Source organism: Cannabis sativa, chromosome 3 (assembly GCF_029168945.1).
Source record: "Cannabis sativa cultivar Pink pepper isolate KNU-18-1 chromosome 3, ASM2916894v1, whole genome shotgun sequence".
Classification (NCBI taxonomy): Eukaryota; Viridiplantae; Streptophyta; class Magnoliopsida; order Rosales; family Cannabaceae; genus Cannabis; species Cannabis sativa.
In genome coordinates this window covers 70,096,269-70,114,761 of record NC_083603.1, presented here as the reverse complement: position 1 = coordinate 70,114,761, position 18,493 = coordinate 70,096,269, and the positions used below count along the sequence as shown (strand labels likewise).

The 18,493-nt window shown below is 33.1% G+C and overlaps 1 protein-coding gene across 1 annotated transcript; it reads right to left on the bottom strand.

Annotated features, from left to right (window-relative positions):
• Positions 1 to 230: 230 nt before the first annotated feature.
• On the bottom strand, positions 231 to 2,001 carry LOC115702299 (uncharacterized). The gene is made up of 3 exons (XM_030629747.2): positions 1,351 to 2,001; positions 1,162 to 1,244; positions 231 to 721 (listed from the first exon to the last, which is right to left on the bottom strand). The coding sequence occupies exons 1-3, from the start codon at positions 1,727 to 1,729 to the stop codon at positions 434 to 436; spliced, it is 750 nt and encodes a 249-aa protein (XP_030485607.2). The 5' UTR covers positions 1,730 to 2,001; the 3' UTR covers positions 231 to 433.
• Positions 2,002 to 18,493: the final 16,492 nt, after the last annotated feature.

Here is an 18,493-nt window from a genome sequence, read left to right as displayed (position 1 = left end):
TGAAATTTATTATCTCTCTTTTATAAGTTGATGTTGGCGTTGGTTCTTGTTAAGCTATAAAGTGATGTTTAGAACTACCATATATGGTTATTGATATAATCAAAAATCAAGTCTTATATTTTTTAATTTAGTAACGGTCATAGAATATCATTCAATATTTACAAGGCAATACTTGATGGTCAAACTATGTGTTAATTTTTTTTTTATATGTAATACTATTCACTTAAATGTAGACAAAAACTCAAATGTTTCACGATCATATTAACCAAACTAAAAAACATGGTTACACCAAGAAAAACATATCTAGAATCCACAAATACATATATGGGGTGTGAAAATAATTCACAAAACTAAAAAACAATGAATTAAGAATTATTTACTTTTCTCTTCTTTTTTCTTTATTATCTTTTCTTACATATAAATAACGGTTATCTTAAGCCAAAAGCCAAAAGTTCTTGTGACGCTTGGTGGTGATTAAGTATCCTCCTTGCTTCTTGTGCTTTCTCCTCACAGCAATGGTCATGCATGAAGCATTTTCTATGCAATACTCCACTACATCTCCTCGAACCCCATTTCTTGACCATCTCCTCATTATGCTCCACCATATCGACCTCTTTCTCTTTTGACCTAACACTAGTAATGACACACTTTGTCTTTTTGCTTCTTCCACTATTGCTGCTCCTCTTTCTTTCCCTTGTAGCATTTCTATCACCACTTTAACCTATTATTTTTCAACACAAAACCAGCTTAATTTGATTATTTAATTGTTTTACATTATCATTCTAACATATATATGTATATGGATATGAATATACACTTATAATTATTGATTTGTTTAATATTATAAATTCTGTTTTTGGCACTTGTTGTTCATATCTAGTTGGCATTAATAACTATAACGATTGGATTTATTAATTTTATCTAGGCATTTATTTACAAATCCAAGCATATTATGTAGTTGACTTATCTTAGCTAGAGAGTACAATTGTGTTGTTATATATCCATTAAGTCATTTTCTAAACACTTCAATAGAATTAATTAAATATAAAATTCTAATGGTTTCTAGTTATATTAAAAAAAAACAAACAAACAAACATATTTAATAGTATACTGAGTACACATAAATTAATTAAAGGAAAAAGTCATGTCCACTTGACTTACCCCAGGCTTTTTCTTTTCACAAGTATTTTTCATAGAGTGAAGAACTTCAGTGGCCCTGAGATTATTTACTTTCCCACTTAAGTCTACAAAAAACAAAAGAATTTATAATTAATTAAAACATTTACGTAAGCTTATGAAAATGAAAAACGGCATGAGATCAATTAGTAAAATATATATGATTCGTTTCACCTTGTTTAGAAGGCTTGGTGGCATGAAGAAGAACGACAGTATCTTGGCTCTGAACAGTGTGAGATAGAGCCCAATCCAGAGCTCCTTTGGCTTCAAGACTTGAATCAACGACAATCATTATCTTGTTCCCCATTGACTGATCAGCCCCATTATTACCAGTACTGATCTTCTCATCTTCATCATCATCTCTTGCTAAAGTTCCTGTATCAGTAGCTATGTTATTATTACTGTTTTGGCTCAAAAATTCTGCCTTCTGACCAACCGATCCAAACGAATTGGATCTGGGTTTTGACCGAATACACTGAAGGGAATGAACCCGGAAACAACCACTACTTCTGGGCCGGCCTCCAAAGCAAAGTCTCACATATTTCTTCCCCATTTTCTCTTAAAAAATTTCTTGGTGTGCCTAGCTAACTAGCTTGCTGGGTATGTGTATAATAGTTTGCCTTGTATTGGCAACGATCGTTCTCTTTGTGTTGGACTCAAAAGTCTGAATTTCTTCTTTCAAAGTCATCATCGCTCTGAATCTTATGTAATATATATAGAAATATTACATACAATAAGGTACAAATGAAATAATATAGTCTTACAAATTACAAGTGTTTTTGTTTTCTTGTAGTATTTTCTATGTGGTGGGGCACTTTGTTGAACGTGCTTCCCATAATGTTTATATATATATGTGTGTGTATACGTGTCATTGTAAGCTTGACACAGTTTGCACGCATTTCATACAGGCAGTTGGGTTGAGACCCTTAATTATTCAAATATGCATTTTTCAATGGAAATGAGTTATTAGTTTATGTCGTATTGCAGCCTGTCATTTTATAAAAAATTGCACGTCTGTCTTTGGCTTGGTCTGCCGATTGGGCTTTTCTTCGCATAGTTTTTTATGAATGGAAAAATAAATAAATAAATTTAAAGACAACCAAATCATCAAAGTTGACCTTTATCTTTTATAAATAAATCCAATCATTATTGTAATTTATTATATGTGAAAATATATTAAATAATCCTTACGATTAAATTTTTAGATAAATATGATTTTCTACACAGAGTATTCTTACTAGATATCGCACGATCTATTGAACTAGTTGAGCGGATTTCTCTACCAAAATATACATATTTCATCATCATATAAAGAAATTTTTTTGTCTTTTGGTAATTTTTTTAGATTATTTACACCAAATTTCCTATTTTTTTTACATTTTAAAAATATTGTGTTTTTTTTAAAAAAAAATAGTGTATAAGTTTTATATTGTGTACTATATTAAGTTTTTATTTTTGTTCAACAGTTATTTTTTAGTTGTTCCACTATTATTTTTAGTTGTTCTATTTTGTGTTCTACTATTGTTTTATAAAATACAATATTTTTAAAAAAAATTCTGCGTGATAATATTTTGGTAAAAATTAACTCAAATTTTAGTATATTTGTAAGTTTTCATTTTTTTTTTACAATTATTGTTGCCCTTGATTTTTCCCAAAATACGTGAACGCAGATAAGAACAACACGTGGATTTGAAAGGATTATCACTTATGAAAATCAACTAAGTCTCGGACAAAAGAGGAACATCTCAGGGAAGATGCCTCCCAGAGGAAGGCATAAGGAGTATCCTTACTCTCTGAGAGGTCAAAGGCACGTTAAGGCAGTTCCGGGAGGAGTGGAGATCTCTTGAATAGTCCTTTCGCATTTAATGCCGCACAGAGGAAGACGTATTGAAATCTCTATAAACGACGTGACAGTTGGCACAAGCCCCGTTCTACGGCTATTACGTTGTAATCGATGGGTCTAGTGACGGCTACTTTATGAGATATCACATCAGTCAAGAGGGGATAAAATATTACATCTACCTAACTCCTAAGATACCTACAACATAGGTCATGTATTTGTTGGGTTTTATGCTCTAAATAAAACTCATTTCAATATAATCAGATTTACTTATTAAGATCAGAAATAATATTTAATGTTGCATGGTTCACATGATTTATTTCATGATTATTTAAATAATGTATGAATTCTATTTAAGTCCAGAATATATCAATTTGTTAATGATTATAGTGTTGTCAACACAGTGAAATATAATCTTAATTATATGTTCGAAAGTTTATTCCCTGATTTGTCAGTTCACTGCTGACATGATAATCAGCGATAGGTATTCTTACACCTTGGATAAGTGTTATGTCCTTTCCAGGGCATTGGCAAAGTTTACCAGCATCGGATGTATGGAGTATACATCGGAAGGGACCGATATTGAACTTTGATTAGATTTATTAAAATTTATCGTAATATCTATTCAATTCAATATCACCTGTTGATCCTAGATCAAATGATCTTAATCCTGATATGTTTAGGTTCGATCTCAAGAATATTATACATGTTCTTTGATTTGTTAGTTAAGCCTACTTTTGGGCCAGGGTGATACGTACATTTCGGGAACATGATAGTATAATTGAGTGGGAGCGCTAACATAAATATGGAATCTATAACTTCTATAGGAATTTAGAAGTGAAACGATGATATCCTTCGAGCTTGGCTAAATAGAGATAAATGGTGGAGATCTCATTTCACTTCACTAAAATATCATTTATACGGAGCTAAGTGTTTTAAGGATAAAATACATTGAAGGTGTAATGGTAACTTAGTGCCTATTCAATGTAGATCATCTATTAGAGGATCATTGATAAAATTAGGATTATAACAACGGATAACTAATGACGTTTCTATATCGTGGAACATATAGAGCGTTCTATATACTGAGAGTGCAATTCTAAGTTCTATGCGTGGATTCAACGAAAAATTAATAAGTCAGTGAATTTAAGATATAAATTCTTGATCTGCTTATTGGAAGCTCGGATATATAGACCCATAGTCCCCATACTAGTTGAGACCATACTACTTGTAAGACTCAGTTAATTGATTTTGATTAATCAATTATAATTCTAAAGTTATACTATGTCTACTTTGTGAATTTTCACTAAGCAAGGGCGAAATTGTAAAGAAAAGAGATTCTAGGTTTATTTATTAATTAAGAGACTTTATATGTCTAATTAATAAATATATTAAATGACAATATTATTTAATAATTAATTTTTAGTTATTAAATAATTGGAATTGGCATTTAAATGGTTAAATTGGAAAATTTGCATTTTTGAGAAAAAGAGATGCAAGAATGATAAAACAGCAAAATTGCATAAGTGAGGCCCATTATCCAAAGCCCATGGCCGACCACACTTACAGGGTTTTATCATTTATTTTTTTATTATTTTAATGCCAAATAATTCTAACTTAAACCTAGGTGGTTACCTATAAATAGATAGTGATGGCTCTCATTCACACTAAATTCTGTCAGATGAAAACTGAGAATCTTTCTATTCTCTATAGCCGAAAGCTCTTCTCCTCTTTCTTCTTCAATAATTTCGAAATCCTTGAGTGAATGAGTGAGTGCCCACACACATCAAGTGTTATCTCAATCATAGTGTGTAAGACTGTGGAAAATCAATCAACAAGAAGGGGAATCAGCATCAAAGGAATGAGAGAAAGAGATCCATGTTCAGATATTGATAATGCTCTGCTACAGAAAGGAATCAAGGGCTAGAGATCTGAACGGAAGGAGTCATTATATTCCGCTGCAACCAATGTACGGTTTTCTAAACTTTATATGTGTTTATTTCATTGTCTTAGAATTCATATTAGGATGTTAATGAAACATACTTGTTAGTAAATCTAGATCCTGGTAAAATATTTCCAACAGTATTTCCTATTTTACATCTGTTAGGAATATGTGCCCCTATGGAGTAAGCACAAAAAGACAAATGATCCAATCCTAGGGATCGCCCCAGAAAAACACTATAAATACCCCACAAATAGACTGAAAAGGGGTCGAACATTTTTTGGTTTTAAGGAATCAAGGAGAGAAATCCACCAAGAACATTCTCTGTAATAAATACTCTCATTAATAAAAAAGACTTGTAGACTAAGGCTCATTAATGCCCCAACCACGTAAAAGTATCATGCATTAAACTTTCTACAGCTCTTCTTATACATTATTTAACTAGTTGCCGAAAATCTCGGTGAACGTTTTGGTGCTTTCATTGAGAGCTGAAGGAGGCGTCTTTAAACAGACAACAATCTGAGATGTTGAATCAACAATGTTGGAAACTCGCAACAATACACGTCAGCCCCGTCCTCCTCAGGATGTTCAAAATCCAAAGGACGAGGAAGTGCCCTCAAGAGTGAACGTGGACTCCGAGGAACGAGATGAGGCCAACGACGATGAGTACGAGGGAAATTTTTATGAGTATGACGCCTACGACGAAGGCAGTTATACAGAGTTGCTGCTCTTAAGGCAAAAGGATGCTGATCATGAAGCTGAGATCGCGGCCCAAAAAGAACAAAATAGGAAAATGCAAGAGGTGATGGTCGCCATGCAAAAAGCCATGGAGACAGCAGGGATTCATATACACCGTAAGGCCATCCCAGCAAGACTCAGGGAAATGCCGGAAGAGTCCTCACCGAGCACTCGGAAACCCAAGACCGGGGAACCGAGTCCTATACGGTACCCTTCTGAAGAAAACCAACGGAAAAACCCCACTTCCATCCCGGGGAGAAAGAAAAAGGTGCAGGATCCGCGAAAGGTCCGCTCAGATTTCTCGAAAGGGAAAGGTCCGCAGAGGGGCAAGCTCTAGAAAGGGAGTCTTGGCCCTTAGGATTGAGAGGACCGAAAGAGCGTATTCGTGCACCAAGAGCCCGGGGAGAGAGGAAGAAGGAACTGGAGGTACCCTCCCGTTGACTTAAGACAAAAAAATCAACGAAAAACACGGTAATCTGTGAGATCACCTGGACAAGAAGAAACATATACCAGCGGTCTCCACGGGGACACTGAATGAAGGAATTTTGGTAAAGTTGGCAACACTGCGCAAAGACATTGCTCGGGTCTCCCGGAGGCAAAAGGGGGATGACTCAGATTCCAATTGCGAGGACCGAGAGCCATGCGCCCGGCTCATATTGGAGGTAGAGCTCCCCAAAAATTTTAAGATGCCCGAGATGACAGCGTACACTGGAGACTCGGACCCTAGCGACCATTTATCTTGTTTCAACTAGGTAATGACGGTTATGAGGGTCAGCAATGACACCAAATGTTTATGCTTTCCACTAACATTGAGTGGTTCCGCCGAGGAATGGTTCAAAAAGTTGGAGCCGAGATCTGTGGACTGCTGGAACAAGTTGCAAGTCAACTTTCGGAGACAGTTTGTCACAGCGAGAAAGATCAATCTCGAAGTCAGCGTCTTGACTAACATGAAGCAACTACCCACAGAAACCTTGATGAACTTTATAAAGAGGTTCAAAGAGGAGGCCTCAAAGACCAAGAAAGTGGATGACGGACAACAGCTTGCACTCCTTCAAGCTGGGATCCGTACGGGAACCCCATTCTAGAATGAATTACAACAGGAAGGAGCGACTAATCTCCAAGATTTCCAGAAGAGGGTCCAAAAATACATCAACTTGGAAGAGGCCCAGAGAGTGGCCTATGGAAGATACTTTCCAACTGGAGTGTCAAGATATGTACCTGGGCTTAGCTCTCGGGAGCCCTACCACCGGCCACTCCTCAAATGAGCGGCATACAGTTCTCCGCTACACGAAGATATAATCAGAGCCTAGCCTTGGCTCCCGCATCATCGCATTTTGGGAATCCCCAAAGCAACCCCTCGGGGATTACTAGACAAGCCCCGTCTCACTCTGCTCCTACCGCAAGCTTGACAAGACCTCCTCAAAGCTCCCGGAGTAAGAGATCCTCAAAGGGTAGCAACCGGACGGAAGACAAGCGACAACGAAGGGGCTATACTCCTCAATATACCCAATACACAGAGCTAATGGACACGCAAGAGGGAGTGTATTTTGCCACAAGGCAAAATATACGGTACCGGAAGCCTCCTCCTCTGTACAGGGACAGTTCGCGGCGGGATCCCAGCAAGAGATGCAAATATCACAACGATATTGGTCACAACACCAATGAATGCAAAAATTTGAAGGATGAGATCGAAAACTTGATCCCGTTGGGTCATCTGTACGAGTGGATCAAGAACCGGCTACCCCATCTCAATCTGGTTCAGGCAGGAGGCGCGTTGCCCCAGGTGGCACCAGGGGGTGCACCCGGAGCACCAACAACCATTGTACCCCTGGGGGAGCAATCCCTCAGCAGGTCCCTGGGCTCCCGCCAAGAGCCAACGGGAGAGTGGCCATGATCTCCAATGGGCCCCATGTTGGGGGGACCACCAGAAAAGAATTAAAGCGCTACGCTGGAGCCATAAAACACGACGAAGTGTGGGAAGTGACCCAGCTTCTAGCATAAATGCCCCGACTCATGGATCAGCCCATTACCTTCACGGAAGAAGATGCAAAACTGGTGCGTTTCCCTCATCCTGACCCCCTGGTCATAGAGACTCCCATTGCCAATAAGATTGTGGCTATAATATTGATCGATAACGGGAGTTCCGTGAATTTATTATTCAAAGAAGCCTTCACAGCCATAGGCCTCACGGATTGGGATTTATCACCCAGCGGTTCCCAACTCACAAGATTCAATGAAACCAGACTTATCCCAATTGGAAAAGTGAGACTGCCAGTCACCCTGTGTCCGAATACACCTCAGAGTTCTTTTAAGTACTGCCCTTTTGTGGTGGTAGACTGCCCAACTGCATACAACGCGATCCTTGGCCGACCGACCTTGATTGATTTTGGCGCAGTCACATCCATCCGACAGTTGTGCCTGAAATTCCCCACTCAGGAGGCTACAGTAGGAACCCTAAGGGGTAACCAAGGAGAGGCCACGCAGTGCTATAATGTCGCAACACACTTGCCAGTGTTGATGGTCCGTGAGAATATTGAGCCAAGGTTGGCAGAAGAAGACGAGTTAGATCCCCGTGTGGGATCCGAAAAAATTGTAGAACCTATGGAAGACGTCGAGGAAGTGCAAGTGTGCGACCTCGACCCTACCAAGATCCTCCGCCAGGGAAAAAGCCTAGAGCTGGAGGAGAGAGACAAAATCATTGAAGCATTAAGGGCGGCCACGAATGTTTTGTTGGGTTTTATGCCCTAAATAAAACTCTGTTTCAATGTAATCCAGATTATTCTATATCAATAAAGTAACAGAAGTAATTTTTTCATTCACTTGTGTATGTTTTGGTTCACTTAATCAATTTCTTGTCTATTTGATTTATAAATTCATCCAAACCCCTTTCACATACTTGAACATGTTTATTGTGTTGTCAACACAGTGGAAAATAAACATGACTATGTGAATAAAGTATTCCTAGATTTATCAGAACACTGGGTTTCACTGATATGACAATCTACAACAGAGTTTACTTACATTTGGAGAAATGTTATGTTCTTTCCAGAACATAGGTTAAAGTAAAGCTCAGGTTGGATGCATGGAGTATGCATTGGAATGGACCGATATTGAACTTTGAATTAGATTTTGAAACTTACCGTAAACATCTATTCAATTCAATATCATAAGTTGATCCTAGATCACATGATCTAAATCCTGATATGGTTAGGCTTAATTTCAAGAGTGTTATTCCTGTTCTTTGATTTGTTAGTTAAGCCTAAAACTTTAGTCTGGGCAATACATACATTTTGGGAACACGGTAGTGCGATTGAGTGGGAGCGCTAACATAAATATGGAATCTATAGCTTCTATCTGGCGAATAGTAAGCAAAGGGTGATTTCCTTCGAGCTTAACCAAACGAGATAAATGATTGAGTACTCATTTCACTTAGTTGAAATATCATTTATACAGGGTTAAGTGTTTTAAGGATAAAATACATTGTAGGGTGTTACGGTAATTTAAGGCCTTTTACAGTGTAGATCATCCATATAGAGGATCATTGATCACATTAGGATTATAACAATGGATAACTAATAATGTGTCTATATGGTGGAACATATAGAGCATTCTATATACTGAGAGTGCAATTCTGAGTTCTATGTGTGGATTCAACGAAGAATTAATAAGTCAGTGAATTTAAGTGGTAAATTCTAGATCTGCTTATTGGAAGCTCGGATATATAGACCCATGGTCCCCTCACTAGTTGAGATGATATTACTTGTAAGACTCATTTAATTGATTTTAATTAATCAATTAAAAATTCTCAAGATGGACTTGTCAGTTTGAGAATTTAGCACTTATTAAGGGCAAAACAGTAAATAGAGATTTTGAAGGGCATGTTTATTAATTAGGAAACTTTAATTAGTTTCATTATTAATAAAACAAATGATAATATATTATTTGATAATTATTTTTTTAATTATTAAATAATTAGATTTATCATTAATATGGTTGAACAATGGAATTGGCAATTTTTCACAAAAAGGAAAACTATCAAGTGTAGGAAAAGGAAAGTTGGAAAAGTGGCAAGCCTTGTTTCCACATTGCCTAGGCCGGCCACTTACCTTCCTTTTCCCTTTGATTTTCTCAGTTCAAAATGTCAATCATAGCCCTTGGTGGTCTTCTATAAATAGAAGGCAAAGGCTTCAGAAACACAACACAACTGAAAAAGCTTTTCACAGCATTATTCTGAAAGAATTTTCTCTCAGAAAATTCTCTCTGAGCCGCCACCCTCTCTCTCTCTATCTCTTCACTGTTTCGAAATGTATGAGTGCTAGAGTAGTGCCCACACACATCAAGTAATACCTCAATCATAGTGAGGAAGGCTGTGTAGATTTCAGAGACAACAAAGAAGGACTTTCGGGCTCAGATCTTGATTATACTCTGCTACAGAAAGGAATCAAGGGTTAGAGATCTGAGTGGGAGGAGACATATATTCCGCTGCAATCACTGTAAGATTTCTGATACTCTTATATGTTTTATTTCATATCGTTTTAGAAGTTCATATTTAGGTTGTTAAATCAACATACTTGTGAGTAGATCTAAGTTCCTGGTAAAATAACTTCCAACATGTTTTTGCGTGGTGCCAAGGAGACATGACCGACATAAGCCCGCATGTGATTACTCATGTCCTGAACGTTAATTCGGACATGCCACCAGTGCAGTAGAAGCGACGTCCCCTTGACCCAGTAAAGGGAGAAACCTTAGAAAAAGAGGTGGACAAGCTGCTAACCATTTGTCTGATCCGAGATGTGTACTACCCAGAATGGCTGGCCAATCCAGTACTTGTGCCAAAGCCAAACGGGACATGGCGGGTGTGTATAGATTTCACCGATCTCAACAAGGCCTGCCCAAAAGACTGCTTCCCCTTACCCTTGATTGACCAAATGGTGGATGCCACCTCCGGGTTCAAGCTATTGTCCTTCATGGATGCCTACTCTGGCTACAACCAGATTAAGATGCATGTTGCAGATCAAGAGTGTGTTGGGATTTATGCCCTATATAAAATCCATTTCAATATAATCAGATTTACTAAATAATAAAGATTAGAAATAACATTTTATGTTGCATGGTTCACATGATTTATTTCATGATTATAATTAATGTATAAATTCTATTAAGTCCAAAACATATATGATTATAGTGTTGTCAGCACAGTGGAATATAATCATATTTATATGTTCGAAAGTTTTTCTTTTTAATTCCCTGATTTGTCAGTTCACTGGATTTAGACTGACATGACAATCAACGATAGGTATTCTTACACCTTGGATAAGTGTTATGTCCTTTCTAGGGCATTGGCAAAGTTTACTAGTATCGGATGTACGGAGTATACATTGGATGGGACCGATATTGAACTTTGATTAGATATGTTAAATTTACCGTAATATCTATCTAATTTAATATCACCTAGTTGATCCTAGATCAAATGATCTTAATCCTGACATGATTAGGTTCAATCTCAAGAGTATTATTCATGTTCTTTGATTTGTTAGTTAAGCCTACTTTTCGGGTCACGGTGATACGAATATTTTGGAACATGATAGTGCATTTGAGTGGGAGCGCTAATCATAGATATGGAATCTATAGCTTCTATAGGTATTTTGAAGTGAAACGATGATTTCCTTTTACCTTGCTAAATAGATATAAATGATTGAGATCTCATTTAATGATCATATTAGTTCACTATAATATCATTTATAAGGGGCAAGTGTATTAAGGATAAAATACATTGAAATGGTGTAACAGTAATTTTATCCCTATGCAATGTAAATCATCTATAGAGGATCATTGATTATTGGGATTATAACAATGGATAATTTATAGCGTATCTATATCGTAGAACATATAGAGTGTTCTATATGGCTGAGAGTGCAATTCTAAGTTCCAAGAGTGGATGCAATAAGGAATTAATAAGCTAGTGAATTTACTTGGTAAATTCTTGATCAGCTTATTGGAAGCTCGGTTATATAGGCCCATGGTCCCCATACTAGTTGAGACCATACTGCTTGTAAGACTCAGTTAATTGATTTTAATTAATCATTTATAATTCTAAAATAAGACTATGTCTTGTTTATGAATTTTCACTAAGCAAGGACAAAATTTTAAGAAAAGAGATTCTAGGTCTTATTTATTAATTGAAAGACTTTATTAAGTCTAATTAATAAATTTCTTAAATGACAATATTATTTAATAATTCATTTTTAGTTATTAAATAATTGGAATTGACATTTAAGTGGTTAAATTGGAAAATTGGCGTTTTTGAGAAAATGGGATGGAAAAATGACAAAATGGCAAAATTGCAAGTGGGGCCCATTATCCTATACATGGCCGGCCACTATACATTTAATTTACCATTTATTTTTTAATTAGTTTAATGCCAAATAAATCTAACCCAAACCTAGGTGGTTACCTATAAATAGATAGTGATGGCTCACATTCACACTGAACTCTGTCAGATGAAAATTGAGCCTCTTTCTATTCTCTATAGCCGAACCAATTCTCTCTTCTTCTTCAATAATTTCGAACCTTGAGTGATAGAGTGAGTGCCCACACACATCAAGTGGTACCTCAATCATAGTGTGTAACACTGTGAAGAATCCATTCAACAAGAAGGAGAGTCAGCGTCAAGGAAGGTGAGAAAGAGATCCAGGTTCAGATATTGATAATGCTGTGCTACAGAAAGGAATCAAGGGCTAGATATCTGAACGGAATGAGTCATTATATTCCGCTGCACACAATGTAAGATTTTCTAACTTTATATGTGTTTATTTCATTGTTCTAGAAATTCATATTAGGATGTTAATAAAATATACTTGGTAGTAAATCTAGATCCTTGTAAAATATTTTCAACAACTGGCTTCAGAGCCACGGTAATGATTTATTTTCATGAAATATGAATTAAAACGATGTTATGTGATTATTTGGATGGTTTCATGTGGTTTATGTGTTATTTGATGAATGTATGTGTTGTTCAGAATTTTTTCCATGAAAAATATTTTTTTGAATTTTTGAAAATATTTTATTTAGATTTCTTGTGAAAAATTAAGCTATTTTGATTTTCACGGAACTGAATTGCGATAAAAATTGAAAAATATATGAGAGTTTGAAAATCGGGTGCACATGGCTCAATCGCACGCACACCAGTCCTTTGGACAAGGTGATACGCACGCTGAAGCCTGGGGAATCGTGTCTGAAGCCTGGGGAATCATGTCTGCAAACCCTTCACCTGCGCACGCGTAGGAGGCTGCGTGGAGCCTCCTTGTGGGCAGCAGGTGTTCATGCACCAAATTTCCGAATTTTTAGGGATTTTTTTCCCAATTTCGGATTTTTGCTATTTTCAAACCCTAAATTAAAATAAAATATTATTTTTTTTAATATATTTGAACTTAAATATCATATTTTAAATTAATAATGTTTAGTTTTCAATAGATTATTATTAATCATGATATTTTGAGGTTTAAATTTAAAATTTGATTATTTCATTTTTTAAATTATGGTCAGATTTAAAAATTGGTTAATTTCTTTAATATTAATATATTATTTAATTGTAAGATTAGATATTTTCATATTTTACATATTTTAAATCAAAAAGATAACTTTATCTTTTTTATTTGAAATATTATATTAAGATTATTTTATATGACAAATTAAATAATTAATAAATTTGAAATTAACCTAGATATTTTTATAGATATTCTTACCATAATATTTTTAAACTCAAAAATTTGTTATTTTGTTAAATATTTAATTATTTATAAATTAAAAGTTCAAAAATGATATTCTACTATTAATATATCATTTTTACTTATTGGAAATTTATAAATTATATTTTAAATATTTAAATAACTTAGATAATTTTGTAGAAATTTGAATAATGCTTAATTTAAGATATTTTGACAAATAATTAGGATAATTATTATTCATTTATTATTTTACTCTTAAAATAATAATTATCTAACCATATCTATTTTAAAATTGGTTTATTTTATTATTTTAATTTTATTAAATTATAAGATTTGAAAATGATATTAAAGATATTTTTTTTTTCAAATCATTGATCTTATTTGATATTTAATTTAATTTGATAAAAATAATTCAAATAAACCTAGATATTTTAAATTAGTTTTTCACTTTTGAATTTTAAATTTTGAGTTTTTAAGGTTGTTTATAACAATCCTACATTTTCAAAATTTTAGTTAGTTAGTTTAAGAATAATAATTTAATTATATTAATATCTTATTTCACATCTGTTACATGGACAATATTTGTTTATTTAATTATATTGTTTATTAATTTTTTTTTAACAACCCTATTATTTATTTGATCTAAATTGCTATGATTAACTTGTTGATAGATCCAACAATTTGATTTTAATCATAGTCTAATTGTCAATAGATCTTATAAATAATTTGTAACAGGTAAATTTTGTACTTCTTTCATCTCTGTAAACCTAGTAACATGATAGGGCCCATCCAAATCATTTGACCTGTGTGAGCCTATATGTTTGCTATTGGGCTTAGATGCATATAGGAAGCTCATTTAAGTTTTACTAAGTAAATGGACTAGGTTACTAAAATAAACATAAGTAAATTTATTTAGGCCCAATTAGAATTGGGCTTATTCAATGAATAACAATTATTTATTTAAAGGTTAAATTCTTCTCTTTTTGGCCTTGTGTAAGAGTTAGGGTCTAATAGCAGTGGGTACGACATACTGAACACAACTCTCCCTCACATGAACTACCCCAATTGTTAAGGCCCATTTTCCTTATTTAAATAATTGTATTAGGTTAATTATATTAGTCTAACCTAATTAAAATTTAATTAGCAACATAATTAACTTTAAAATATATGAAATTTATTTTTCATTTTAATATTTTAAAGTTAATTTTCGAAAAACACTTAGTTAATGAAATATATTCTAGATAGTTTTTTCTAGTACTAGTTATTTTTCAAATATTAAATAGAAAAATATTTTAGATTAAAAATTAATTGTTTAATAATTGATTTTGGATCAATCTAAATATATTATATTTTTCTAGTATTAAATTAGAATTAATAGTTAAGTTTCTTTTATACCTAATTATTTAATTCTTATATTTAATACATTTAATTAAATTGAAAATTAAATATTTAAGTTGATTTCATTCTTGATACTTAAATATTATTATTTTCATGATATTTAATTAAATAGAAAATTATTTTAAGTTTGAAATCTTATTTCAGAATAACTTAAATTTGAATAATTTTCAAAATATATTTTATTTTATTTTCTTAATCATTTTTTTTATTATTTTCGAAATTGTATTTTTTTTATTTAAATGCAGAAAAATTTCGAATTTTATTTGAAAAGTAGATTAAAGTTGAAAATTATTTATTTTAATTTTGGACCAACTTAAATCAATGTTTTTTTTTTCATTTAATGATTAATTGAAATAAATGAATTAAAATATATTATTATTAGAAAATGAATTAATTAGTCCATGAAAGTCTAGATAGATATTATCTGTTTTGCTTGAAGTATTTTTCTAGTATATTTAATGAAATAGAAAATTAATATTTAAGTTGATTTTTATCATGATACTTAAATATTTGAAATTTTTCTTAATATTTAATTAAATGGGAAAATTATATTTTTGTTGTAAATTAATTTTATTAATTAATTTTGGACCAACATAAAATTAGAATAACTTTTACAGGATTTATTTTATTTTATTTTAAAATATTTTTCGAAAATTCTATCCTTATATACTTTAATTTTTTGAAATACAATATATATTTATAGAAAATTAAATTTGAGTTGTAAATTAATTTAAATTAATTTTGATACAACTTAAGTTGAATAATTTTCTAAATATTTATTGTAAAATTATTACTAAGATGGAAAATAATTCATTTTATTTTTCATATCCATCTAAGTATAATTTATAAATAGCAAATTAAAATTTATATTTAGAATTTGATTCTAAATTGGAAATTTTAATTACATAAATATATATTTAAAATAAATTAATTAAAATAAATATTAGAAGAAAATATATTTTAAATAATGAGCTTTATTATTATTAGGAAATTCGATCTCCATTGTTGGTTTTACATAGTTAATGTTTTAGTGAGTAATCCTCCCTAATGGAGGAACGTTCATTAGCGAATAACGCCATAGAATCTCGAAAGATAAGTATTTTTTTTGTAAGTGTTTATTTTAGTATTGATCACCCTAATAGTGGCGACTTTTATAGGGCTTACTATGAAACAATGGTGGAAGCTCATAAGATAGAATGGCCTTGACTCTTGCCTAAACGGGACAATGCTGGATTCTAATCTTGATCGAATAAAAGGTTGCAAGAATGTTTATCATTTTAGATGAGCTGACAACTCTATTCAATGGATGGTATCTTTGACTCTCGCCTAAACGGGACACTGATATTAGTCTGTTGGAGACCTTGGAAATTATTTAGGATTGTATGTTTTAGTATTTTCTCTTGTCATTCTTACTTGCTATGTGCTAATAATTTCTGAATTGTGTGTGGATTTATTTTGAACCATGTTATTTTCTGTTATTATTTGTAGTTTAATTTCGAATATTCATTGTTGGTCTAACTAAGCTTGTTGTTTTAATGGGACCAATCCCTAATGAATTGTCATCCATTAAACAAACATACTAGTGTTAGATCTCGATAGATAAATATTGTAAATGCAACATCTAGCTGTTCATCAATTGATGACACCTTAGACTAATATTTACAATATGAAACAACAAGATTATACAAATAAGAATAACTTTGACTCTCGCTATTCGGAGCATCATTGGATTCTTATTTGAATACGAAATTATCCTTATTCCTCTTAGCTTATTCTTTTCGAATTAGCTTAAATAATATATCATTGGATAAATGGTTTATAAATCATATAATGTCATTCTATATTTTCTCTTAAGAAATTGAATGACGCACATGATTAATATTACCGATATTCTATCCCGCAATGACATAAATCCTCAATCTTAGAAATCTCCTACTTGTATATGCTTACTTTAGGTAAATTAGCCTTAGAGTTAGGTTAGTAGTGGTGGTCCAAGAGAGAAGAATACTCATGTGTATTTGGTGTAATTTAAGTCCTTGACTTTAAATTTCAGATTTCACATAGAAATTTCTTATATTTCTATTTCCAGAATACAATGCAATTACACTTTTACAAGTGATTAATATCCACTTTCTATCAATGGATTCAAACTGTATGTTAAGTATGGAATATGAGTTTAGTATTCTGTGACTAGGATCAACTTGGACTATTCTAAGAACTCTTTATTGTAACTAAACCTAAGTCATCGAAAAATCACAACCACATATTTTATAAATATATGGCATTTGTATCTTGTTCATAGTGGTTTTGACAAGATCATTCTTTGCAAAGAGTCTATATGCCTATATCCACTGAAAGTATAATCATCTCATTCGCAGATGGATGTACATTCAGGGGTGGATGTGAGTTTTTTGTTATGTTTTTAAGACGATCACTCTAGATTTTACCTTATGCAAAGAAATTTGAAATGATTGAAAATTTTCATGAATTTCTAGCAATGGTGAAAAACCATTAAGGTAAGTGGTTAAAGATCTTACGAACTGATAGGGGTGGAGAAATATTTGGTACATATGCAGTTCAAAGATCATTAAGTTGATTTTTGAATTATATCCAAACCTACCTCCCCAGCAATTCGATTTGCATATTGATGATTAGTTACTAGTCGTTGCCTAATTCTTTCTAGGGATATACCCCAGTGATAGAAAAAAATTCAGAATGATGAAATGGTTGGGTACTTAGTGTAAACCATTACTAGATTCATGGATGACCTAATCATGATCTTAAGAAAAGCTAGAACTGTTAACCAAGGTTTGCATGTTTGTTAGCTATTCTAAGTGATTAGGGGTGGGCCATCCCATAGTCATTAGATAAGAAAGTGTTTGTTTCAACAAATACTACTTTTCTAAGAAAATGACTAAGTCTGAAAACAAAGTAGCAAATAGAGGAGATATTTTTTTTCTTGATTCCAAAAGTGTTCTATCATCTTATTCTATACAAGATGATCCCACTGCCTCTGTTGTCTTTTCACTACCGAAGAGGTCAAGACCATTTAGATTCTTAGAAAAAACCCTCGGAACCTTATCGTAGTGGGAGAGTTTCAAGGAACTCACCATGTTATGACTTGGAAGACACTAGTGATTAAAATCCATTATGAGTTTAAACAAGTAATGGATTGTCAGAATAAGAAACTAAGAAGAAAAGCCAGGAGAACTATGGTTAAAACCATTCATGTGGAACAACCAAAAGTTTTCAATTACAAGGACTTGAAAGGATATTTTCGTTAGTAAGTCTATTCAATGGACTTAACAAAACTTCTTATTCCTAGTACTATCAGTTTGAGCTGATCTAAACCTATGGCTTGTGGTATGTCTGGTCATTCACTTACTCTAATGCAAGCAACTTACTTTAGTAAGATGCTGAAGCATTTTTTCTTTCTAATGGAAATCTATAGAGGCTTCTCGACTTCTAGACATAGATTTCATTTATCTAAGGAAAAGTCTCTACTATTCCAGAAAAGATAAAAGCCATGAAATAATTTCTTAAATCAATAGTGAGAGGTCTCAGATATGCTTAAGTATGCCTTAGACTAGACACCTGCTGTTGAGTGGGAGTAATGAGTAGGTATTAGATTAATCCAGGAAAGGAACATTGGAAGCAATCAAGTAAATCCTA

What these genes read in the sequence shown, in the direction of transcription:
- LOC115702299 (XM_030629747.2), bottom strand. Translation starts at nt 1,729, where the DNA reads ATGGGGAAGAAATATGTGAGACTTTGCTTTGGAGGCCGGCCCAGAAGT. An exon ending in CACCAAGCCTTCTAAACAAG is followed by an intron (nt 1,245 to 1,350) that starts GTGAAACGAATC and finishes TGTTTTTTGTAG; the next exon opens with ACTTAAGTGGGAAAGTAAAT. An exon ending in GTGAAAAGAAAAAGCCTGGG is followed by an intron (nt 722 to 1,161) that starts GTAAGTCAAGTG and finishes GAAAAATAATAG; the next exon opens with GTTAAAGTGGTGATAGAAAT.